The 24,082-nt window shown below is 43.9% G+C and overlaps 1 protein-coding gene across 5 annotated transcripts in view; it reads left to right on the top strand.

Moving 5' to 3' along the window:
• The first annotated feature begins 1,061 nt into the window (after nucleotides 1-1,061).
• The window catches only part of PRDM2 (PR/SET domain 2), a 125,475-nt gene continuing 102,454 nt past the window's right edge, over nucleotides 1,062-24,082 (top strand). For 3 of the 5 annotated variants that reach the window (XM_041767603.1, XM_041767604.1, XM_041767605.1), the window contains exons 1-2: nucleotides 1,062-1,121; nucleotides 16,165-16,238. In XM_041767603.1, the coding sequence (XP_041623537.1) occupies nucleotides 16,230-16,238 (9 nt within the window). In that variant the 5' untranslated portion in view covers nucleotides 1,062-1,121; nucleotides 16,165-16,229. The remainder of the gene's footprint in view (nucleotides 1,122-16,164; nucleotides 16,239-24,082) is intronic. The other 2 variants (XM_041767606.1, XM_041767607.1) reach the window with 2 other exon arrangements.

Below are 24,082 nucleotides of genomic sequence, written 5' to 3'. Positions count from 1 at the left end.
GTGAGTCCGGGCCCCGCGCTCCAGCCTTCGGGGCGCCGCGGCCGGGCCGGGGGAGCTGAGCCGGGAAGGCCGCGTGGTCACCGGCGGGGCCGCCGCTCAGCCGAGGCGCGGGGTCTCCCAGCAACTTGGCGTCGCGCAGAGCTGCGACCTCGGGGCGCGGGGTCCCCGGGGTCTGTGCGGGTCCGAGGGCGGCGGCGCGGGGTCCCCGGAGTCTGCGCGGGTCCGAGGGCGGCGGCGCGGGGTCCCCGGGGTCTCGGCGGGTCCGAGGGCGGCGGCGCGGGGTCCCCGGGGTCTGTGCGGGTCCGAGGGCGGCGGCGCGGGGTCCCCGGAGTCTGCGCGGGTCCGAGGGCGGCGGCGCGGGGTCCCCGGGGTCTCGGCGGGTCCGAGGGCGGCGGCGCGGGGTCCCCGGTGTCTGCGCGGGTCCGAGGGCGGCGGCGCGGGGTCCCCGGTGTCTGCGCGGGTCCGAGGGCGGCGGCGCGGGGTCCCCGGGGTGTGCGCGGGTCCGAGGGCGGCGGCGCGGGGTCCCCGGGGTGTGCGCGGGTCCGAGGGCGGCGGCGCGGGGTCCCCGGGGTGTGCGCGGGTCCGAGGGCGGCGGCGCGGGGTCCCCGGGGTGTGCGCGGGTCCGAGGGCGGCGGCGCGGGGTCCCCGGGGTCTCGGCGGGTCCGAGGGCGGCGGCGCGGGGGTCCCCGGGGTCTGCGCGGGTCCGAGGGCGGCGGCGCGGGGTCCCCGGGGTCTCGGCGGGTCCGAGGGAGGCGGCGCGGGGTCCCCGGGGTCTCGGCGGGTCCGAGGGCGGCGGCGCGGGGTCCCCGGGGTCTGCGCGGGTCCGAGGGCGGCGGCGCGGGGTCCCCGGGGTGTGCGCGGGTCCGAGGGCGGCGGCGCGGGGTCCCCGGGGTGTGCGCGGGTCCGAGGGCGGCGGCGCGGGGTCCCCGGGGTGTGCGCGGGTCCGAGGGCGGCGGCGCGGGGTCGCGGGGTCGCAGGCTCCCGGCGCCGCCCGACGTCACTTCCGACCGGAGCCAAGATGGCGTCGGCGCGGCCGCGGACGCCGGGGCGGGCGGAGCGGCGGCAGCGGCGGCGCGGGCGGCGGCTCTCGGCGCTGTGAGGCGCGGGCGCGGCGGGCGCAGGTAAGGGGCGGCGGGGGCGGGGGAGGCGGCGGGGCCGGGCGGGCTCCGGGACGGCGGCGGGGTGGGCGCCGGGACGCCCGTCCCTGCCCGCGAGGAGCGAGGCGGCGGCGGCGGGGGCGGGGGCGGGGGCGACCGCGGGGACCGGGCGGGCGGACGCGCCCCCTCGGAGCGCCCGGGCGGGCGGGGGTCGGTCCCGGAGCCGGGCTCGGGCCCCCGCGGCTCCCCGCGCCCCGGGACCGGCCTCGGGGCCGCGGCCGCCAAGTTGTGCGGCGCTTTGTGGCGGTTGGGTCGCCGCGCGCCCGGCGGGGGGAGGGGCGGGGCCGGGCGGGGCCGGGTCGGGGTCAGGGTCAGGGCCGGGTCGGGGCCGGGTCGGGCCGTGGCCGTGGCGGGGGCGGGGGCGGGGGCGGGTCCGTCCCGGGTCCCCTCTTTTGTGCTGGGCGCGAGCGCGCTGCCCCCGGCGTTCCCGGCGCGTCGCGTGCTTCGGCGTCTTTTGTGTTTATCCCCGAGAGTTGCGCGCCCCGCGGCCGCCGCGGCCCCTCCGCGCCCCTCCGCGCCCCTCCGCGCCCCCTCGCGACCCCGCTGGCCCGCGGGCCTCGGCTGGGCCCTGCCGTCGGGGCCGTGGGGCGGGGGAGCGCGGGTTCCCGGACGCAGCTGCGGTGCCCCCCCCCCGCCTTGCCTTCAGGGTGGTGCGGGGGTTCGGTGCTACTTGGTCAGTTTTATTTCAGGCGCCTCTGGGCGAGCTCCCAGGCGGCCGCGGGCCGCTCCCATCGCAGCCTCAGCGCGGCTGGAATGTCCCGGGCTCTTGTGGACCGCGGGTCTGATTGTTCGAAGCCACATAAACGCCGGACGCGAAGTGCAGCCTCTCGGTGAATCTCTCCCTTTTTTTTTTTTTTTTTAAAACCTCCCAGACCAGGCTCCCGCCCACCCCATCGGTTGTGGCCGAGCACTGGGGAAACGTAGGCCTTTCCACGTTTTGTTTTGTTTTTTTTCTTTTAAAAACACGTTAGGAAATTTGTCGCGCACGTATTGAGGAGGGACTGGGACACGCGATCACGTCCCTTTTCAGAGGGTTTTGTCTTTGAGACGGCTCGTGGCTGCCCCGCGGTTCCCGAGAGGGGAAGCTGCCGAGCACACGCTCACGCGAGCCCATTCGTCGTGCGTGGGGTCTCATCGTGGCCCTGGGAGGACCTTTCGGGATCCGCTTATCAAACACCCTCATTTCAGTCTGCAGAAGCTGAGATGGAGATTGTTGGGGGAGACTAAGGTGGATTCACAGCTTCTGTCACTCCAGGGCTCTCTTCTTCCGTATCTTTGTTTGTTTGTTTGTTTGATCTGAGTAAGTGAATACGTCCCAGGTGCGTAGAAAAACACCAGGCACACAATAATGACGCTCGATGGAAGTTTGCTTTTGTTGATGCTGAAGGTGGTGGCTTTGACGGAAAAGTCGGCATGTTCAGATGTCCTTTTTCTTCTCCTTTTGTGGGCAGTTCCTGAGACAGGACGATTTAAGTTTCATTGTAACGATTCGTTTTGTGAGTACACATCGTGAGAAACGATTCTCAGAGTAGGACCATATGAAAAGAGAGAGAAGCACCGAGAAGGAAGGGAAATGAGCTCTGATCTTCCCGCTCGTCAGATGACCCCGGTTTACGTTTTGGCAGACCCCCGTCACCTTCCTGTCTTTCTTGTGCATGTGTGTATTTCTTGTATATATTTATTCACTTCTGTGTATTTGTGTTTTATACAAGACTGATAGTATGTTGTGTGTATTATTCATAACCTGTCTGATTGTGTTGGGAGCATGCATTCATGCCATTAAATATTCTTCAATATAATTTTTAGTGGCTGTGTGATATTTGAGTGGGCCATAATTCATCAATTCCATATTGATCAGTAAAGCTTCTGTAGCCTGAGATTCTCGTTTCATTGAGATTCGTTTAGATTTTTCCATTGTGAATTTTAAAGTTTTGTGATTTTTTTAAGACAATATGTGAAAATGTTAATTCTATCTTTTAGCCTCTAAGTATGTATCTTCCCTGCCGATGCAGTTATAAGAAGCAGCAGTCGATTTCAGCTTCCTTTTATTCTCTCCTCCCTGAGCCAGGTCTGTGCAGTTCCATAGGTATATCTGCACTCATATTCTTTTGATGATTATTTTACGTTAGATGTTTATTTATTCATGGGACTGTTTTCTTTAAGCTGCCGATCTCTTTTTCAAGTTACAGATCTGATTTACAAACCTTTTAAGTCCTGTTAGATCATAGACTTTCCGGGATGGAAAGCACCTTAGGTTATTTACTATTTTCATGTCTTCCAACTTGCTTTTCATGCTATTTTTAATAACCCAGGCAGAGAAAAAAAAGCCCGTGGGCTGCACGAGAAAACTCCATAGTGGGGTTGAAAAGGGAGTAGTAGTAGGTGGACAGTGGGGGAAAACTCAAACTTGTGTGGCAGTGTGTAGATACTGGGAGTTTCCAGATGCTGGGGACATTACCTGACAGTCATTACTCTTGACACTGCTGACGTGTGGCCAGCACTCTGTGGTTTGTGTGGTGCCCGTCGGTGACACTGTCACTCCTCATAGCATTTGGTTAGAGGTCTGGCTCTCTCCTTTTGAAGTTAGAACTTTGTAATTAGAGCCGGTAAAACCGTCTTCCTAGAGCGACCAAAAGCTACAGGTTCCATTACCGAGAGCGTTACTTAGGTTCCATGAAACAGGATTTCTTAACCTGGGCAGGGTTGACATGTGGAGCTGGATAATTGTCTGTTTAGGGGGCTGTCCTGTATGCTCTAGGGTACTTTTTTTTTTTTTTTATGATAGTCACACACACACACACACACACACACACACACAGGGAGAGAGTATTGATTTATGATAGTCACACAGAGAAAGAGAGAGAGGCAGAGACACAGGCAGAGGGAGAAGCAGGCTCCATGCACCGGGAGCCTGATGTGGGATTCGATCCCGGGTCTCTAGGATCGCGCCCTGGGCCAAAGGCAGGCGCCAAACCGCTGCGCCACCCAGGGATCCCCGCTCTAGGGTATTTGGCAGCATCCCTGGTCTCTACCTGTGAGATGCCAGTAACACTCCCTGCAGCCGGAATAACTGATAGAGTCTCCCGATGTTTCCAGATGTCCCTTGGTGGGGACCCAGTCCTCAAGCACTGCATTAAAGGAAGGGAGGCCCATCTGATCGGATGGTGGAGTCACTGAAGCAGTTTGTGGAATCTGTTTAGTTAAAGAACTATAAGAAGAGAGTCTGGATTCCTTGAAGTCCACCTTGGGAACAGGGAATGGACTTAAGTGGCCTGTGGCAGTCCCTGGGTGTGTCTTTATGATCATACCCCATGGTCTACTTTCAGCAAGTCTGTGGCAAGAGATAAAGCAATTTGAGATAACCTGGAGACTCTGAAGGAGTTTTCATGACATAGATCAGCATTCCCTGTATGTAGATTAAACTATCATGGATTTAAATAAATTTGTATAGAGTTCAAGCATGGCGACTCATGTAAGCTTGTGGTCTGTTATACTTGAGTAGCATAGAAACATCTGTTTTCTAGAAGATGAGACTCATTGAAGCAACCCCTTAAAGATTGATGGTAGAGGCCGGACTAGATTTTCTAAGATTCTTTTTTTTTTTTTTTTTTTTTACAACCAATTCAGGGTTATGCACTGAAAGTGGTGAGTTTGTCCTGAGGAAATAGTTTACTTTTGAAGTGCTTACCTAACTTTAGCGTATTTCTTTATAACTTAAAGATCGATATTGATTCTCATGGCGTACATGCATCACGAATGCGACTTCCCGTGGGAGAAGACTGCATACTTTAAAAGTATGGATAGTATAGATTGAATTTTTACTGTGGCATAAGTGATCTTCAGGTAGAACTTAAGGGAAGAGATGTGGTGCTGTTGGACCACGTTTGGTAATGGGGTGGCTCTCTCAACTATGGAATACCTGCACAATTTCACTGGAGTGAATGCCTGTGTCATTTAAATATTCTTCCTTAAAGAGAATGCCTTTCATTCCCCACCCCCACTTCCCTGAAGCATGAATTAGTTATTGTATGTAGTAAATCTGGCTCATTTGGAGTGAAATACGCTTATAATATTTTTTTCAGTACTGCATAGTACTTATACTTAGAGCCTTGGTTCAAGTCATACTTAGGCTGTGTTTCATTTATTAGTCTTTTGGAACATGCAATAAAGGAGGTTTCACTGAATTACTTATGTATTTGCCAGCCATTTTGGTGAAAAGAATATTTTGTAGCTCTTGCAATAAATCATCTGATAGGCTTTGCTTTGAAAGAGCTAAATTACTTCTTGGCACAGCTTGCCTGAAATATGTAAAGCTAAGTGCAACTGTTAGTTTGATTACTGTGGGCAGCCTGTCTGGGAATTGGTAAAACCTACAGCTTTTACATGTGCATATAAGTAGTTCCACTAAGACTACATTAAACTCTGGTGGGAAAACTCTATGGCATTTTCAAGTAATTTAAATGATGCTGTTAAAATTTGAAAAGAAATCTGAGATTCACCAAACCCTTACATACTTCAGTATGAATCCTGCGCATTACCCAAGGGGTTATTAAGACAGTATAAATTAAGCATAATTTGGAGAAAGAGTATAAATATGATATTCTTAACGTTTCTCACTGTGAGGCTAATTTTAGGGACTTTGCTGTAATTCTGAAAGGCCTTAGTTTTAAAGTATATCTGAAAGGAGAATTTTTAAGAAGGGGGGTGGGTCTCTGGGATAAATTTAGATTTTTAATGGTGAAACTGCTGCCCTATGTTAGAGGACGTTGAGCTAGTAAGTTTACCTGTTTGGGGAGGTAAGTGTGTCAGTGCGATCCCTAGTCATTTAGTTGAGCCCTGCCTCGATGTGCGGAATAAGGCCTCGCACGGGGCTGAGGTATTCCTGGCCGTGGAGGGGCCGCTCTGTTATCCTGTCCCCGTCCTGCTCGTAAAGGGGGCGCAGGGATTACTTCTTCCCTTTCCCGGGGTGTTTTGTGATGAGTAGATGAAGAATATGAAAGCAACTTGAGATACCTGTGGGTCTCTTCGAAACTATTACCAGCATTTTCTCGAGCTGCTTCTCTTCGTTCGGCTCCCAAGGGCCAGTGCGGTCGCATTATTGGCGAGAGGAACCCTTCCAAGCTCCGAGTCCGCCGGCTTTTGGGCCCCCGCCGCCAGCGCGGTGGAGGAGGCACGTTTTCCTCGGCTCTCCCAGCCTGTCACAAAGCCAAGTCCTTGGTCTTCTCTTCTCTCTGGACGTCCTCGCCCTTGGCAGCTTCCCTGGGCGCCCGTGCCCGAAGTCCCCTGCATCTCCATCTCCAGCCTTGGGGGCGGCCCGTGCGGGGCCTGTGCGGGGCCTGTCCCCTCCTGCCGGTGGACGCAGCTTTCCACGCCGAAGTCTGGCCTCGCCCCAGAGGCTAAAAGGGAGCTCGCCACCGTCCGCTTAAACACCGTCCCTACTCCTGGCGACTCGATCTTGAAAATATATGCATTCTTCAGTCAGTCACATTCCATATTTGGGACTCTTCTTCACCATTTTTCTACTTCCTGTGCCGTTAGAAGACACCTTCCGTCCATTCTGTGTGTAGCGGTGGTCATGTTTTGTTTTGTTTTGTTTTGTTTTGTTTTGTTTCTTTTCAGCTGTCATCTGTGGTTCACACCCTTACGCCCTATGGCTTATCATCTCGGGTTCTTAACCCACTTGCCTGGTCCCAGGCTGCCCTCTCCTCACCTCCTTCCTGTCAATTTAATCTTTCAGAACTGGGAGACAGTGTTTGTGGCATTCCTCAGCCGAGGCCCTGTTGCTCCGGGTTGCTCCCGGCAGGGGGCCGAAGCTGCCTCCTGATGGGCCCCAGGGAGTCCGGCTCCTGGGCTCTCCCGGTTGCGGTGCGCGTGTTCACGGGCTCTGCCTTGGAATAATTCCCCTTGCATCTTTCCCTAAAGACCTGCAGGGCTTTGGGAGTGGATCGGGAGGGAGGGTGAGTGAGGGCATAGCTCCTGTGACAGCTGGGGAGCCCGACCCACAAGTTTGCATTTAACTGGGACTCCATCCCTCTAGAACCGCCCTTTTAACCTGCTGCTCTGCACAGACCCTCCCTGGACCGGCGCCCTCTGGTTTACTGCTGCCGGTAGTACCGAGAGATAATCTTTCATTCTTTTCATCGAAGTGGGGAGGCATATATCTTTACCTTGAAACCAGAACTACAAATTATTTGGAACCCTGCTTTCCTTTAAAAAGTAAAAGCTTAAATGCGTACAGAGCCACTTAAACTGTAGAGCAACACATAAACATTGCTCTGTAAGCAGTAGGTGTTGCTATTATTTTAAAATGCTCTTGAGAACAGAAGTACTTGCGTATTTAGAGGTTAGACCCTGAAGCTCAGACTTTATTTAAAGTAGAATGAGTCACTCTGTACCAAAAGAATAAATATCTTAATAAACTCTTGGGAGAAGACCTTGAATCTTGTAGTGACAGAAGTGTGCCTGGGATCTTAGTAAAATCTAGTTGAAGTTGTCAGCCTGTCTGGGATAACTTCCAATTTTGTTCTAGGTTCTTCACTTGTGAATTCAGGAAGCCTTGTCATTTATGTAGAGTTTGGGGAAGATGAGTTTTCTTATGTATTTTGTTGTGTAGGAAAGATAAAAAAAAAAACAACAACTCTGAGCAGCTACTTGTAAGGTGACTCTGTTAACACTTAGAGAGCCTTTGTGTGAGAAAACGAATATTCTAGTGCCAGGAGCTGAGCACCATGTTGCAGAAGTTCTCTTCCCTATTTTAGGAAATTCAGAAGCATTTTTGTAGGCTTTCTGAAAATCCTTCAACTTTAAATGTTTAATCACAAAGGTAACATCTGTATTGGCAACGCCAGTGGAGAAACATTAACCCAAAAGGGTCAACTGAGAATTCATTTTATTTTGGGGATTGTGAAATGAACGGTCGTTTCTTGTTTTGGAAATTTCGTGTTTGAGTTGGAAGCTTGACATTTGAATGTTAGGAAAGAATTGACTTAATTTTCCTTTTAAGATAATTTGAAGTTTTTACATGTCTCACAAGGGGAAATATTAGAAAAGTCTCATTTTACAGGAACTTCTTTGATTTGAATGCTGTCTGGAAGAATGTATAGTCAGCAGTTGGTTAAGCTGGACTTTTAGGAGAGATGGGAGCCGAGCTGTACTACAAATCTTGAGTGGGGCACAGTTCTCTTCACAGAGCAGGGACTGGCCACAGAGCATTTGTGTTCTTACTCACTTGTCTTTTCATGTGGATTTTTATATCAATATTTTTTGCCAATTAGTCTTGAAAATAGGAAACGAAATTAACTTCTTAATTCAGGAGTATTTTGATTGGATGGAGTTACTTCAAGAAAATTGACAATGATTCTTTTTTTTTTTTAAGTATTTTTTGAGACAGAGAGAGACTGAGCGCTGGAGCTAGGGGAAGGGGCAGTGGGGAGAGAAGCAGATGCCCTGCGAGCAAGGAGCCCCGTGTGAGGCTCAGTCCCAGGACCCTGAGATCATGACCTGAGCTGGAGGCAGCGGCTTCGCTCACTGAGCCACCCAAGTACCTTGACGGTGATTCTTGCGTTTTTAGTACCATGAGGAAGAATATCAGAGTAAGACGTTAAAGTGAGAGTAATATGTTTTAATTTCTTTAGAGAAACAGTATTTTTAATTGTGGGATTAGAGGGGATTTTTGTAGAAACCCTAAACAAAACCTGAAATTTATGATGTAATTCTGTGTTTAGTGCGATAAAATGACATAGATATATAAATTTAATCAGAAGAAAGGAAAGTGTATGTTAATGGTGGCCCATAACATAAACTACATAAATGGTAAATAGCATTTACTGTACATTTATTGCTAAGCTAGCTCTTCATTAATGGCTGCTTGAAGCAGTATTTTGTTAAAAATTTTTCTTGAATCTCTCTTTTCCGCAGAGATATTCTAAGGGAAGGAAAAAACACTTAGAAGTCATAATCTAACTTTGGGTTTATAGTACTTTCCTAGCACATTTGCAGATCTCTTATTTAACATTCTTCTGTGGTATTAACTTACATATATTTTTTGTTTTTAAAAAATTTTTTTATTCATTTGAGAGAAGGAGAGAGAGAGGGAGAAAGCATGAGCCCTGCCCTGGGGAGGGGCAGAGGGAGAGGGAGAGTCATTCCCCACTGAGTGCAGTGCCCACCGCAGGGCCCCATCCCAGGTCCCCGAGATCATGACCTGAGCCGAAATCGATAGTCACTCGCTTAACTGAGCCACCCAGGCGCCCCAACTTACATATTTAATTTTAATTTTAATTTAATTTTAGTTTTTTAGGATTTTATGTATTTATTTGAGAGAGAGACATAGCAGGAGTGGGAGGAGAGCGAGAAGCAGGCTTCTCTCTGAGCTGGGAGCCTGATGCAGGGCTTGATCCCAGGACCCCATCATGACCAGAGCTGAAGGCAGATGCCTAACCAACTGAGCCACCCAGGTGTCCCAACTTACATATTTTAAACAAAAGTTTTCTAAACCTCATTTTCTTGTTGGATTTCTGCGGCTCTGAAGCTGTTCTGAACAACAGACTTTCTGTTTTTCCCCTCCATTGTGTGGAAACTGTTGTCAGGATCAGATTCTCCCACCTGGAGTAAATTCACTGGTCTGTGCTTCCTTATTTAGGATTGTGTCAGGACACCACGTTCCAAGAATTTGGAGAATCAGACCTTAGGATATTTGTTCCTGGTGTTCTGGGCCTCACTGGGGGAAACTGATGTATTGAAATTGGAGAAATGATGGGTTTATTCACGAGCGTTCTATTCGTTGTGTCTCCTCACTTACTTCGCAGATAGGGAAATTCCTCTGTGTGATATACTCTGTTCTACAATTGCCTTTTTTGCCTTGGGTAGAACTTGTTCTACATGGGGAAAGACTTGAATATCCAGTTTTGAGAAGCAAGAGTTCACACCCTCCGAATCTTTGCTGTATTCTCAGTCTCTTTCTCTGTACACACACATGCGTGCACACAAACTTTATTCTTAAGATGATAAATGCACAGGGTTTGATTTTTTTCATTTCCATTTATTTAATTTGGTAACATAATTTGCCTTTTAAAAGAGGACTTGGGGTGTATTTTTTAGTGCGAAATTAGATGTTCTAGATGGTTATTCTTGTGAAATTGTGTTTGTTATTTTAGAAAAAAAATGAATGATTTTGTGTTTAGCAAACTCTGGGGTAGATTCTGTATTTATGAGTTACATGTTTTTGCTTAATCCAAGTAAGTGCTAAGTGTTTTTATTATTCATATCTAGAGTTCATAGATTGCGTAATTTGGTGATTCCATTCTTCTGGTAGAAATTATGAATGGTAGTTTTTATTTTATTTAATTTATTTATTTTAAAAAATATTTTATTTATTCATGAAACACACACACACACACACACACACACACACACACACACACACAGAGTCAGAGACCCAGGCAGAGGGAGAAGCAGGCTCCCTGTGGGGAGCCCGATGTGGGACTCGATCCCAGGACCACGAGATGCCCTGAACTGAAGGCAGATGCTCAACCACTGAGCCACCCGGGCATCCCAAATAGCAGTTTTTAATAACAAAATACGCTAGCTGTGTTTGGGAGTTAATAAAAACTGCTCTTGAGAAGTTGGCATAGTTTAGATATTTTTACTATTTTTCTAGGAGTTTCTGGATTGCAAGAATCTTTTGGTTAGCATTGTTAAACACTGTAAATCTACTCTGCTAAACGCTTAATTATCTCTGCTGTTTGCTATAAAGATTAATTTACCATGAAAGATGTACTTTAAGCTGTGATTAGTATTAATTTACCTTGAAAGATGTACTTTAAGCTGTGATTAGTTTTAGAATATTTATCTTAGGTAGGCTATAAACTTTCTAAAGCCTCTTTCACAAATTATTATTTTTTAACTTTTCTTTGCATCTAGTCCATGTTTTTTAGTGCATTAATGATTTTTTTTATATTTTAATATACCATACTAGGTCTCTTAATTCCAGTGACTCTGAATGTTGCAAATTTAATTATTTTTCAAATAATTCCAAAAGAGTTAAATTGACCCAAAAGAATACTTGCAAAATAGTGACTTATAGGTGAATATACAAATCAAATCAAATAATTATCTTCCTACTTCTCTGCCTTCCTTCCAGATTTAAACTACTCCTAAAGAATCTATTGCTTTTACTTTGCCTCTCATGTAGTTTTAGAGATTTTACAAGTCTACAAAGGGCAAATGTTACAGTTTAACCTGTTAAGGTATTGCATTCCTGTTACCTCCTGTCTTTGTTTAGTTTAATCTGCCTTATTTTAGAGGATGAGTGACAATGAGATGCCAGGGACTCCTAGGCTCTTCTGACCCAAGGACTGGAATGTCCGGTGTGTCTCTCCTTTTTCTGGTCTCTGGCTCTCCATGTCAGGAGATAGTAGCCTAACAGTTGTTAGGTTGTTTTGACACTTTAAGGAACCAGTATTGAAATAAAGACCCCAATAATTGTTGTTGTATTGATACTAATCATATATAATCAAATCAATTTTATTTTAATTTTTAAAAAGATTTTATTTATTTATTCATGAGAGAGAGAGAGAGAGAGAGAGAGAGAGAGAGAGGCAGATACACAGGCAGAGGGAGAAGCAGGCTCCATGCAGGGAGCCCGATGTGGGACTCTATCCTGGGACTCCAGGATCACACCCTGAGCTGAAGGCAGGTGCTAAACCGCTGAGCCACCCAGGAATCCCCCTCAAATCAATTTTATGATATTATTAAATATTTGTAAGGATGATTTGTCCTAGGATTTGGAAGCAATATCTTGAGAAGTTAAGTACATGTATATTATTAAAGCCATGGATTTGTAAAATCAGGACCATGCTCTTACTTTTCTAAGAATGTATGCTATTAGCAAAGTATAGTTGGTGATAAAAATTCACATGCTCTAAATTTGTATATCTGCCTAAGTATTTTATCTGATAGATGTCAGCAAGCTGGAATGGAAGGGATATGTAGAAATATTCAAGGTGGTTTGGTCAGGTATAGAAACTGAAAAAAGATATCCAGGGTAGGATAAGTCTTAGCTTCTGAAAATTTTAAGATTTTCAGTATTGACTGTTAGAAAACCAGAGGCACTTAACTGTTTAGCATTTTTTCCCTTTAATATGGTAGAATTATTGAGTTTCAGTGATTGGTATGGAAAGATTCCTCTCTGCCCCCACACTAATAGGATTGTTAGTTCAGGTTCTCACATATGATAAAAGTGATCTTAGTTAAGTGGGTATGTGAAAACGGCACTGCTGAGGTCAACACTGAATATGAGAATATGTAGGATTGCCAGGCGGCTCTCACAGGGGTTTTGCACTGCTGGAGGAACCTTAAGGAAGTTACTTCAGCAGCAGCTTATAGAGTCTATAGTTGTTTTAAAATATATTATCATATTACAGCTAGTTACATGATTATTATAATTCAGGGTTCTCAGCTGGGAGGTTATTTGGGAAGACCTGTAGGTATTTTTGATTTTCGAGATGATCAGAAGCACTGTTGGCATTTGATGGTGCAGAGCAGAGTTAAATGGCCCCTCCTAGAAGGGACAGACAAGGAGTAGTTGCCCAGTCCAAAATGCAGTGGTCTTCTGTTGAGAGACACTGCCAGAGTCTCAGTTCTTGTGTTTAACATCCCTTGTTTTTAGGTATAGTTTAGTAAAGGATTTAATTTTTAAAGTATTTGAGAAGTCATTTTTGGATTTGCAGTGCTTTTGACTCTGTAAAATATTTTTGATATATAATTTGACAATGTTGTGAGTCAAGGGGAGCGAAAAAAAATGAGTCTGGTTTTTGGCAATTGGGATTAGAAGTGATTGGAGAGGAGAGCCCAAGCATATGTGTTTGTAGTGAACTCTGGGGGGAAAAAGATGTTAAGACCCTTTTCTCTGGAAAGAAATGATGAGTGCATTCCTGTTAGGACAAAGAGGGAACAGACAATGCAGAAAGTCAGATTATTAATCATTTAACAACCTGAATTATATTGTAACTTTTTATTAAGAAAAAGTGAGTTGAGATAACAAATGAAAGACTAAGATGTTCTAAGTACTTTAATATTTGAGTTCTTTGGGATTAGAGGCCAGATGCCATGGTATCTCAGTGGTTTGAATCATGCCTGTGAGCCTGTAACTACAAAAGGGGAGGAAGGAAAGGAGGAAAAGTGTGAAGTGAAGGGAAAAAAGCAATGAAAAGCAGATGGGAGGAAGGAGTCAGCATCTCCTTTGATGAAAGAAAATGGCAGCTCCATCCTTCTGTGTCCTTGGGATAAAAATCTTGGTGTCCTCCCTGACTTCCTCTTCTTTCATACCTAACAGCTACTCTGGCAGCAAATCTCGGGGGCTCTGTTTTTAAAATATATCTGGGATCTGAGTACTTCTCGTACCTCTTTATATGGGCCAAGCCGCCGCTGCCATCTCTTGCGTAGATGGGGGCAGGAGCCTCCTGAGAGGTTGGCTTGCCCCCACCCTGCTCCCTTGTGGTCTCTTCAACCTAAGGCACATCAGGTGTGCCACCTTGAGCCTCCCAGTGACTTCCCATCCCTTGATGGAAAAGCTCTAGCCGTTCTGGTGGACAGTGCTTACTTACCTTGCAAAACTCGTACTTTATCTGCCTCCCCACCCACCCCCATTCCCACCTTACACCCCACACCTTTCTGAATCACTTCCTACACTTTCCCTTTCATTCACTGTGCCCTTGTCACCGTCCTTGCCCTTCCTCAAACACTCAGGCATACTGCCGAAGGGAGTTTCTTACTTCCTTATGATGCTCCTTCCTCATACCTTCCTGGCCCACAGGTCTAGTTTTTATGCAGTTGGCCTTTTCTCATGGAGGCCTTCTCTGACCAGACTCTTGGAGTCACAGGCAGAGAGATAGAGACTGTAATTCCTATCTCCCTGTCCCTACCACCTCTTTATTTTTCCCGAAAGCACTTTTGTTATCTGACCTCCTGCACATTTTACTAATTTATTGCCATCTGTTCCCCTAGAGGGCAGAGATTGTTCTGCTTACTGTTGAAAACAGTGGTTGACACATCGTAGGTGTTAAGGGGAGGCAGGAGTAAACAGTTGGTGAAATATGGTTAAGAAGCAATGGCAGAAACCCATTATGAGAGTGGTGGAGTTATCCTGACCTCCTTGAACTCAACTTCTTACTTGAGGATGCTAGTACTTACCTCTGAAAATCAACTGGCTAACTTAAGTGAATGTAGCACAGTGTCTGCTGGTCTTAGAAGCAGCTTCATAGGTGATAGTTGCAATGATGGTACCAGTGATCCTCATGGGAAGGAGAAGACAACAAACCGATGGAAATGGTAAAGCATCATAGCTCTTGCCAAAGATCTTTCATGACAGCATTTGCGTTTTCCTGCAGAATTTTTGTTCTGTTCCTTAAAGAGAACTCCCGGTGGCCAATGTTAGTAAATCCATCCGTAAAAGCTTAGTAAGAGGGCAAGTGAAACCACTGACATTTTATTCACTTCTGAGTTGCAAATTGTCCATCACGGTCCTCCTAGTGGACTGTATGACATTCATTAGGCATTGATGATAGAGGGAGCAGAGGGGCACACCCCTCAGGCCACTAACCTCATCACTGTGTGACAGCCAAATCCACAGTTGAACCTCATAATAATGATTTCAAATCTAGAAAAGCATGGATTCTGCTCAATAGGAGATGTATACTAAGGAAAGACATATTAAATATATATGAGAAAGATGTTCAATATTAAAATTTAAAGGAATGGACTTAATGGGCTAACCTCCAGTTGTCTGAAATCATATTCACCGAGTATTTCCTTACTGAGAGTTTATATTGGTTTCACTAGCCCTGAGCTCTCTAACTAAAGATGCAAGTTTCAGAATACATTTCCCTGTGCCGAGTGTGAATAAACACTAGTTCAGGTGCCCAGGTCCTGACTTAAATATAGTGCCTCTGATTGTTAAAGGTGATCAGGTGAGTGTGGGGGGAAAGCCCCAACCATCCTTGTTAATGAAGTGGGGCAAAATGTTAAAGCACTATGTTTATGATAGCCGGCAGGCAGTATATTCTAGGATGAAGGGTGTTGTGAAGCCACACGTTCCTTGGTTTATTAGCAACTAGAACGTAAAGTTCTACAATGTGAGTAGAGTCTTGTGGATCTAGGAAAGAAGGATAATTTATTAAAGCAAGTTCATGAAGAAATAGGAGACCTGTTCCTGACGGTATGTGTGTGTATGTCTACCTGCTGGAAGCAGTTAGCATGTCGCCGTGGAAGTGCTACTTAAAGTGGAGCGGCTTCCATTTATTGTGAATGACTTCCAGTGACTCTTAGGTTGTGCACGACAGCAAGAACCATCTTCACTCATTTAGAAATAAATGTCATATGCATGGACAAGAAATGATTTTGTCATATCATTTCAGTGTACTATGAATATACTGAATAAAAATTTTAAGGGAATTACTGCAGTTCTTTTCAAACAGCTTTTATTAAAACATTTTGCCTTTTACTACAAGGGTTTTGTTTTGTTCCTCAAAGAGAACTCCCCGTGGAAATGTTAGCAAATCTACTTTCCTACTTCAGGAACTTGAAAAACTAAATAATGTAAAGGGTCTAATTGTGTTTGCATTCAACACAGTATTGATATAAGTGAAAGAAGGACATTTATTTACATTGCATAATAAATTACTCAGCAGTGCTTTGTGTTTCTATTAACAGAGCTAATCTGTTTCTTCTTATAAATGATGTAATTTCACAGCAAAAATTTGATGTCATTCTAATGAGTCTGCTTTCAATTGTAGAGTACAATGAAGGCCTAGTAAAGATTAGTAAGAAATCTATTTTATTGTAGATAATAAATCTGCGAAGTAAGCTCTCAGCATAGATTGAAGTTGATCTGGCATGGAGTTGCTTTATGAATAGCCCTTTGAGCAAACTCTACAGTTCTGTATGTGGTTTTAAATCACTGTAAATTTGTAGGCAGGTACATATTACAATTGTCTGTTTTTCTTTTTAGGGCTCATGTAATCAAAGAAGTTTCTTTGTTGTGTGTATCTTTTCAGAACACAACAGGAATTGAAAATGAATCAGGTGAGTTTAAAAATAAGAATTTATACAAATACATTACCTAGATGCTAGACCAGTTCTTGATTTTTAAAAGATCAAAACACACACATTCATTTCTCCCAGATTTTCTTTCCATTTCTTAGTACCATTAACTGGTTCATTGCTTTCATAGTGTGCATTTGTTTGTGGAGTGGCGTGTGCTCTGTTGTGGCGTGGATTGACATTTCCGTGGAACCCTGCACTAGGGACTGGTTCTTTGAGACCGTAGTTCAGACTTTCTGTTTCTACCTTTCCCCTGCCACACTGTAGTGTTAATTTTTTTGTTTTTGTTTTGAAGCTTATTAAGCTTTCATTTTTAATAGTTTTTTAAAAATAATTTTTATTTAGTAAATTATCCATTGGTTGTAAAGGGAAGATTGAAATTTATTTTTAGAGACTAAAATTTCCTTGAAAAAACCTGTGGATAGAATAAAAACAAGAAGGCAGACATTAAAATATAAGATGCATTTCTCCTTATAGGAGGGTGTGGGACTACCTAGGAATTAAACAATTCTGCTGTGGAGTTTTCTGTAGCCTCAGCGGTGTTCTGATAAGTAAAACCAGTTATGTGGCCTAAATGTATTCTAAACTAGGATTCTTATTTTCTAGTCTTAATATCATTTTACTTGTAGTTACAGAAAATCATGGGTGTTAGAAACACTCTTTTGAGATCGTCATAAACACATTTAAAAAATGCAAAAAAACCTTAGAAATGTGAAGTCTAATTTGTAGTGCTTAGCTTAAAACTATTGGACTTGAAAACATTTGGTATCCCTCATTATCTGAAATTGTGGACACCTTTTTATCACTTTAAAGCACTTATAGGTGCTTCTAACTGTAGTCCCAGTTTTCTTAGGGTGGCTATTTAATAAGTTCAGTTCCGTGTTGCACGGAGAGATGTGAAATTTTTGGAATGGATTCTTTTGATTTCTTTTCATTATTTTGCTGTATCAAAAATACGTTTATTTTAATGTGGAGGACCATACATCATAAAAAATGAATCTGGCGAACACATGGGGCACATGGTTTCTATTATTTTACAACTTGCAGATTTACTGACATGCTTTTGAAGCCAAATTATTTTTGAAATAGTGAGATGGAGGAGGGGAAAAGAGAATAGAGTGGATTTTTGTAGTCCTTGTTCATCAACGTTATGTGCATATATATGTGATTTCACTTATTTTTTTGTCTTAAGACTGATTCCATATAAATGTGAACCTGGTCATCCAAAGGAACTTGATTTTCTCTAGAAATCTGTTGTTAGAAGAGCCTTGATTCTGGATTAGAATGATTGTGAATGCTTCCAGAGTGGAATCCAAATATTGACGTTACTTTTGGGGCATCACTGTTCAGCAGTCAGTTATTTCAGGTGGCTACAACTTTATACCCTTAGGCTTAAATTAGGCTTTAATTCTTACGCTGTATTCAGCCACTAATATTTTATTTCTAACGTCTTTTGACCTGTTTGACACCTCACACTTTCACTTTATGGTCCCTTTTATATCAAGTGACCTTGTGTTTAGAGAAAGTCCATATGCCATTCAAAAGAGTTGTGGCAATAACCTTTTCTTTTTTTGGCTCTTTTACAATTTCATTTTGTTTTTGACAAGTTTTAATATCAGATCTGCAGAGGACTGCCTTTGATGCCAAATGCCAAATATCAGTGGAAAAGTGTCCTCTTATGTTTCTAATGGTTAGCACATTTCTGATTTGGATGTAATTTAAGTGGTCTGGTAGTAATGAAACTTTTATTTGGATTATAAAAATTGTCCACTTTTTATGAGTAAAATTTTCAGCATCTTTAGTTATATTTTCCTTATCTGAGGGATTTTAGTTGCATGATGTTTAGACCTGATTATTATGTCACGACATAAAAATCTATGAGTGTTTTTCAACAACTGTCTCAGTAATTCTTTAAAGTTAAGAATTGTTTCAGGACATTTTATGTTTTTCCTTCTTATATTTATTCTTCCCATTTTTAGCCAGTGAAAATGAGCAATCAGTGCTTGAGAAACATGAAAGTGACTACGCAAAAATTTAGATATTGAAAAAGTTTTAACTTGAACCAGATTGATTTTTTTTTTTTTAAGTTTATTTATTTAAGCAATCGCTATACCCAGTGTGGGGCTTGAACTCATGACTCTGAGATCATGACCTGAGCTGAGCCCAAGAGTCAGACACATATCTGACTGAGCCACCCAGACCACCCCTGAACCAGATTGATTTTTAATTAAAATCTTAATGGGGATTGTAGGGTCAGATGAATTCTCTCTAGGGACTGAGCAGCCTTGGTTAGATGAATTTTAGCAGTCAGATCTATCCCTTACAGCATGGTCTGGACAGCACAATACCATTCATTCATATGTGTCTGCTGCTTGAGGTTTAGGGACCGAAGGATCCCCAGAGTGAGCAGACCATATTATTTGCAGATGGGTTCTTTAGAGGAAACAGTGGACTTGGAAGACTCACGGTACTTTAGGAGCTGACTATTGAAGCAGTGTTCTGGACTGTTCAGTCTTACCATGGTGTGTGCTCTTGGAGTGGTAGCTCCCCAGGCTTTCTCTCTCACTCTAGCTCTGGGCTGCACAGAGCCTCTGGATCCACATGTTCTTTGTCCTTCTTTTCCTTCCCGTTCTCTGCTCAACACTTATCCCTTTTCTTACCTTCCCAGCTTGGAAGCCTTGGAACTCTGCTTGCTTTGCCTCTGAGCCTTTGTTCCTTCCAGCCTAGTCCTGGCCTGGTTGGCAGGCAAGTGGAGAGCCACTCTACTCCCCCACTTCATTCTCTTATTTTCTTTTCTCTTCATTGTAAATCATGCATACACTTTACTTGCTTCATATCCCAATATTTAACTTTGAAGATGTTCTAGTATTTTCCTCCTTTTCCGCCCTAGATTTACTTCGAGAATCTACAACTTTGCAAATGACTTTCTCATTGAATAAAGAGTTTAGAGTGCTTTACTTTATAGAATATCAGTGGTGAGGAAAGTTCCACAATTTGAATATGCTCATAGTAGTTTAAGATAGATATGCTGGAGTTTACTACCACCTCCTCTCTACTGAGTGCTTAAGCAACATGCCAGGCACCCATTATTTTCTCACTCATTTAGTCTTCGCAACCATTCTATCAAGTGTATGTATTATATCTGTTTTATGGATGAAGGCATGAAGGCCCAGAGAGGTGGCCATGGCTTGCCTGTGGCCACTCAAACAGTAAGTGATAGAACTCTGATTCACACTGTCACTCGTCAGATTCCAAAGCTCAGGTCCTTGGTCACCATGCTATACTGATGTATCAGTCAGGATAAGCTTTGTTATACTGTGCTAACAAACAAGCAGCTCCAAAGTGTCGGGGGCTTAACGTGGCGTCCTTTCATTTCTTGTTCTTGCTACGTGTCCTGTGTGGATCTGCTGTTGTGGTTGCTCAAGAACCAGAGATGATGAAGGCTTTGTCTCAATATACATCACTTCTATTCACATTTAATTAGCCAGAGTTAGTCATGTGGCCACATCTGACTAGGGGCTGGATGGGATGGGGGTGGGGGCCAGTGCCATCCCTGTCAGGTACCTGGGAGGAGAGGAGAACTGTAATATTTTGGGTAAAGCTTCAGTGATTCCCCCCAGGTTTATTGAGGTATAATTGACATGGTACATTGTGTAAATTTCAGCCCTAATGAGGTAATAAAACTGCTTTGATTTCTGATTTATTGAATCCTAGTTAGTTTTTTTTTGAAGGATCTTCGCGTAACTTAAGTTGTTCCTGATTCTATCAACATAGTAGCTTATGATTGCAGCATATCTACATCCTGATCAATGATCTTTAGTATTGCCAGTAGCCTGTAGCAAAATAGTTTAGCAACTCAACCTTCCAGACTTTTAAAAAGTTTTATGTGGTGAAATAATAAAAGAAGCTTTTAATCACTGGATGCTACCGATTCAACTCTTATAATTGGGAGAAGCCACCCATAGTTGCAGTATCTTGCTGCTATAAATTTAAATGAAATACCAGTAAAACTTGCTTATTTTTGTATGTTTAAAAATAAAACCATTGGTATATATTGCCTATCTCAGATGGTACGTTCTGGATGTACATTCGTTCACTCATTCATCTTGCGTAGACTGTACCCCAGCATGTTGTGGATTCTGCAGTGAGCTAGACAGGCACGGGCGCTGCTCTGCAGCTTACCTAGTCAGAGAGAGATCGTTGAGAAGTGGAAGATGAGACAATTTCAGGTAGTGAAAAATGCCGTGCAGACCGTGAAACCCAGTAGTGTAGTAAAGGATGATGAATGAAGGTAGGAGGAGGTTCTTTGGGTTCCACGGTCAGGGAAGGCTGTTCTGAAGAGATGTCTAACAACTAAAACGGACACTCAAGTGATCGCCAAGAACCAGATACACAAAGATCCAGGGAAAGAAAATTCTTGATAGAGTTAGCCAGTAGTGAGTGCAAAGGCAGGAGGTGGGAATGAGCTTGCTGGTTCAAGGACACAGAACAGGTGGGGGTGGGGGTGGTGGTGCTGGAGCTTGGCAAGCATCGTGGGCTCTGGGACAAGGTGAAGTTGGGGAGAGGCAGGGGTCAGATTCATAAAGCCTTAATGGCCATCGAAAGTTTTATTTTATTCTAAGTGTAGTGGAAAGGCACTAGACAGTGATATGATCTGTTTTCTATTTTTTTAGAGTATCACCTTTATCTTTATTGGGCAAGAGGATAGTAATATGTTGTTCATTATTGAGATTAACACCATATTTGAGGATAGTTTCTTCAGTTGGACAATTTAATGGGCCTGCCGCTTTTTGAAGGAGGGCACTTTTTAATGTATTTCAGAACTATTGACTACTATTGTTTTCCAGAGACGGTGTGAAGGTTTTCTTGTTCTGTGTCCCCATCTCTTTATTGTTATTGCAGTCATACTGATTCCTTAAACAAACACAATTTAATGCTGTTTCAATAAACTGTAGCTTGTTTCATCCCCTCCCTCCATTGTTTGCTCCCAGAATAGTAGCTAAGAGTCTTGTTTGCAAGTTTAAACAAAGAAGAGTTGTTCATAGAATTTAAAGTATTAGCACTCTGCTTCTCAGATGTCTTTTGCTGGTGACAACAATTAACTGTGGTGATTATCATTAGTCTGTGGCAGAATAATATGTATCTTAGCGTGAATATGCTGTGACATATGCTCAGTGCAAAGCGATGTACAGCCACTGCTGGTTCTCTCCAGTGTTTTGATTAAATTGAATATTTAAGAAACTAGGTGCTTTAATTAAATTGACTAAAACAGATACATTTATGGTTGTTTCCTGTGTGGCGTATGTAAAAAGAGTTGCTGCTATAAATTTAAATGAAATACCAGTAAAACTTGCTTATTTTTGTATGTTTAAAAATAAAACCATTGGTATATATTGCCTATCTCAGATGGTACGTTCAGCCTCATGTTACAGCAGCCAATGCCAGTGTCCTGCTACATGACTCTCTGTAGTGGAGTTACCTTCTCCATTCCAGTGGTATCTGTCTGGGGGGGGAGGTAGGGAATGGGGCAGGCTGGTTCTAAGGCTACCGTGTGTCTGCAGCAGAGCACATGAGGGAGGAAGGAGTGGTCAGAGAGGTGTGGGCTCAGCTCTGTGGTCATTGTAAAGATCAGGTAGACTTTACCTGGGGAGATGGGAAACCTTTGGAGGGTTTTGAGCAGAGGAATGCTTGAGTTGGGTCAGAAAAAAGCCTCAAAAGAAAAAAAAAATTTTCTCGGCATCATTGTTTTTATCCTTTGTTTTCTGGGACCATTAAAGTTTCATTTGGACATGGTTTAAAGAGGAGAGTGTAAAAGTCATTTACTTATTTTATTTTAAAGATTTTATTTATTTATTTATCTATTTATTTATTTATTTATTTGAGAGAGGAGAGAGTGAGCGGAAGAGAGAGGGAGAGAGAATCTGAAGCAAACTCCACACTAAGTACAGAGCCTGATGTGGGGCTCGATCCCATGACTGCAAGATCATGATTTGAGTTGAAACCAAGAGTTGGACGGTTGGTTAACCAAATGAGCCACCCAGGTGCCCCTATTTTACTTTAGAAACTTCTTTGAGGTATAATATTTGTGCATTAAAATGTACTCATTTGAAGTGTATCAGTCTTCAGGTTGATAAATACCTACATCCAGTGCTCTCAAGATGTAGGATACTCCTTCCACTGCCCCGAAAGTTCTTTCTAGCTGCTCTGCAGTTAGTGTCCCCCCGCCCCCTCAGCCCCTGCCCAGGCAAGCACTGATTGACTTTCTGTCCCTGTAGATTGTGTTTTCCTGTTCTGGAATTTCACACGAGTGGAATCATTAGCACTTGTCTTTTGTGTTTGTCTCCTTTTTGAGCAGCATCGTGTTTTTGAAATTCATCCATGTTGTTGTAGGTATCAATAATTTATTCCTTTCACAGAGGACATTTTATGGGGGACAGTCTGACCATCCAGATAAATTTGCTTATAATTGTATTTCTAAAGATTTGGCGAAACCGTGAATGACTCTCTTTCATTTTAGGTTATCTTCCCCACTTTTTTCCTAATCCTAGATATTGCCAAATATGGTATAAAAATTGAAAGTACTTTTAATTGAAATACGAAACCATGTTTTAGCATATTATTAATATGGCATTACAGTTTTAAAAGATTTTGTTTATTTTACAGAGAAGAAGGAGGGAGCACAAGCAGGTTCAGGTTGATAAATACCTACATCCAGTGCCAGGTTGATAAACACCACATCCCAGTGGGGAGTGGCAGGCAGAGGGAGAGGGAGAAATAGACTCCCTGCTAAGCAAGGAGCCTGATGTGGAGCTCAATCCCAGGACCCTGAGATCGTGACCTGAGCCAAAGGCAGACTCTTAACTGACTGAATCACCCAGGCACCCCTAGAATTACATTTTTATAAGTAATTATAAATGCAAATTTGATTTTTCAGACTTTTTAGAAAGAGACTTCCAAGTAAGGTGATTCCTATGTGTTAGGACTTAAACCTCAATTAATGAATGTATAGTTCAGAAAATTAACATGTTTAATAATGGTGGCACTTAAGTTTCATTCTGAATCATGTATTCTATGAGATAAATTAGCAATTTTTTTATGAGATCTGGGGCCTTGTCTTTCTGAATGAAAATACATTATTTCTGAAGTTTGAAAAAGAATTAGTAATGTGGATAACATTTCCTCGTATAACTGTGGCAAGAAGGCTTATAGTTTTTGTTATTAATGCTTTGGTAGAGAAAAAGGTTGTAGGATTGTTTAGCTCTTCCTCCCCTTTGCTGTCTGGTGACTCACATTCCACCTCAGTCCTGGCTTGCCACTCCAGCTGTGTGACCTTGGGCAAGTCACTTGACGCTTTAGTATTTGCTCTTTTACTTGTTAAATAGAGATAGTAGTGGTGGCTACCATATATGGTTGTGGTCAAGAGTAAATGAGTTAATAAACATAAAGGCCAGCGCCTGGCAAATAAGAAACACTGTGCAAGTGTTGTCGTTATCATCATTATTTTTAGCTGGAAACCAAGTGTGGATTCTGCTCTATAACATACTTTCTAAGCACTGTCAGTGCTTTAGTTTAGACCAAGGCATTGCTTGTTTGGATTATCACGGAAACCCCCTCATTATCTGCTTTGCTGACCATCTCTTTCCCCATGGGACCATTCTCTGCAGGCCTTGAGTTCTGTATTTATACTACATAATCCTGACCATATAGGAAGTCAGGAAGGTGGGCAGTTAACCAGGAGTTGTTTGGAATGTCTTCATGGATGAACTGGGATTTGAACTTGACCTGGGAAGGATGTAGAAGATCTTGACTGGTCAGAAGAATTGAGG

The sequence above is a fragment of the Vulpes lagopus genome, chromosome 8 (genome assembly GCF_018345385.1).
Source record: "Vulpes lagopus strain Blue_001 chromosome 8, ASM1834538v1, whole genome shotgun sequence".
NCBI lineage: Eukaryota > Metazoa > Chordata > Mammalia > Carnivora > Canidae > Vulpes > Vulpes lagopus.
Note: the sequence above shows the minus strand (reverse complement) of the source record. Positions and strands in the feature narration are given on the sequence as shown.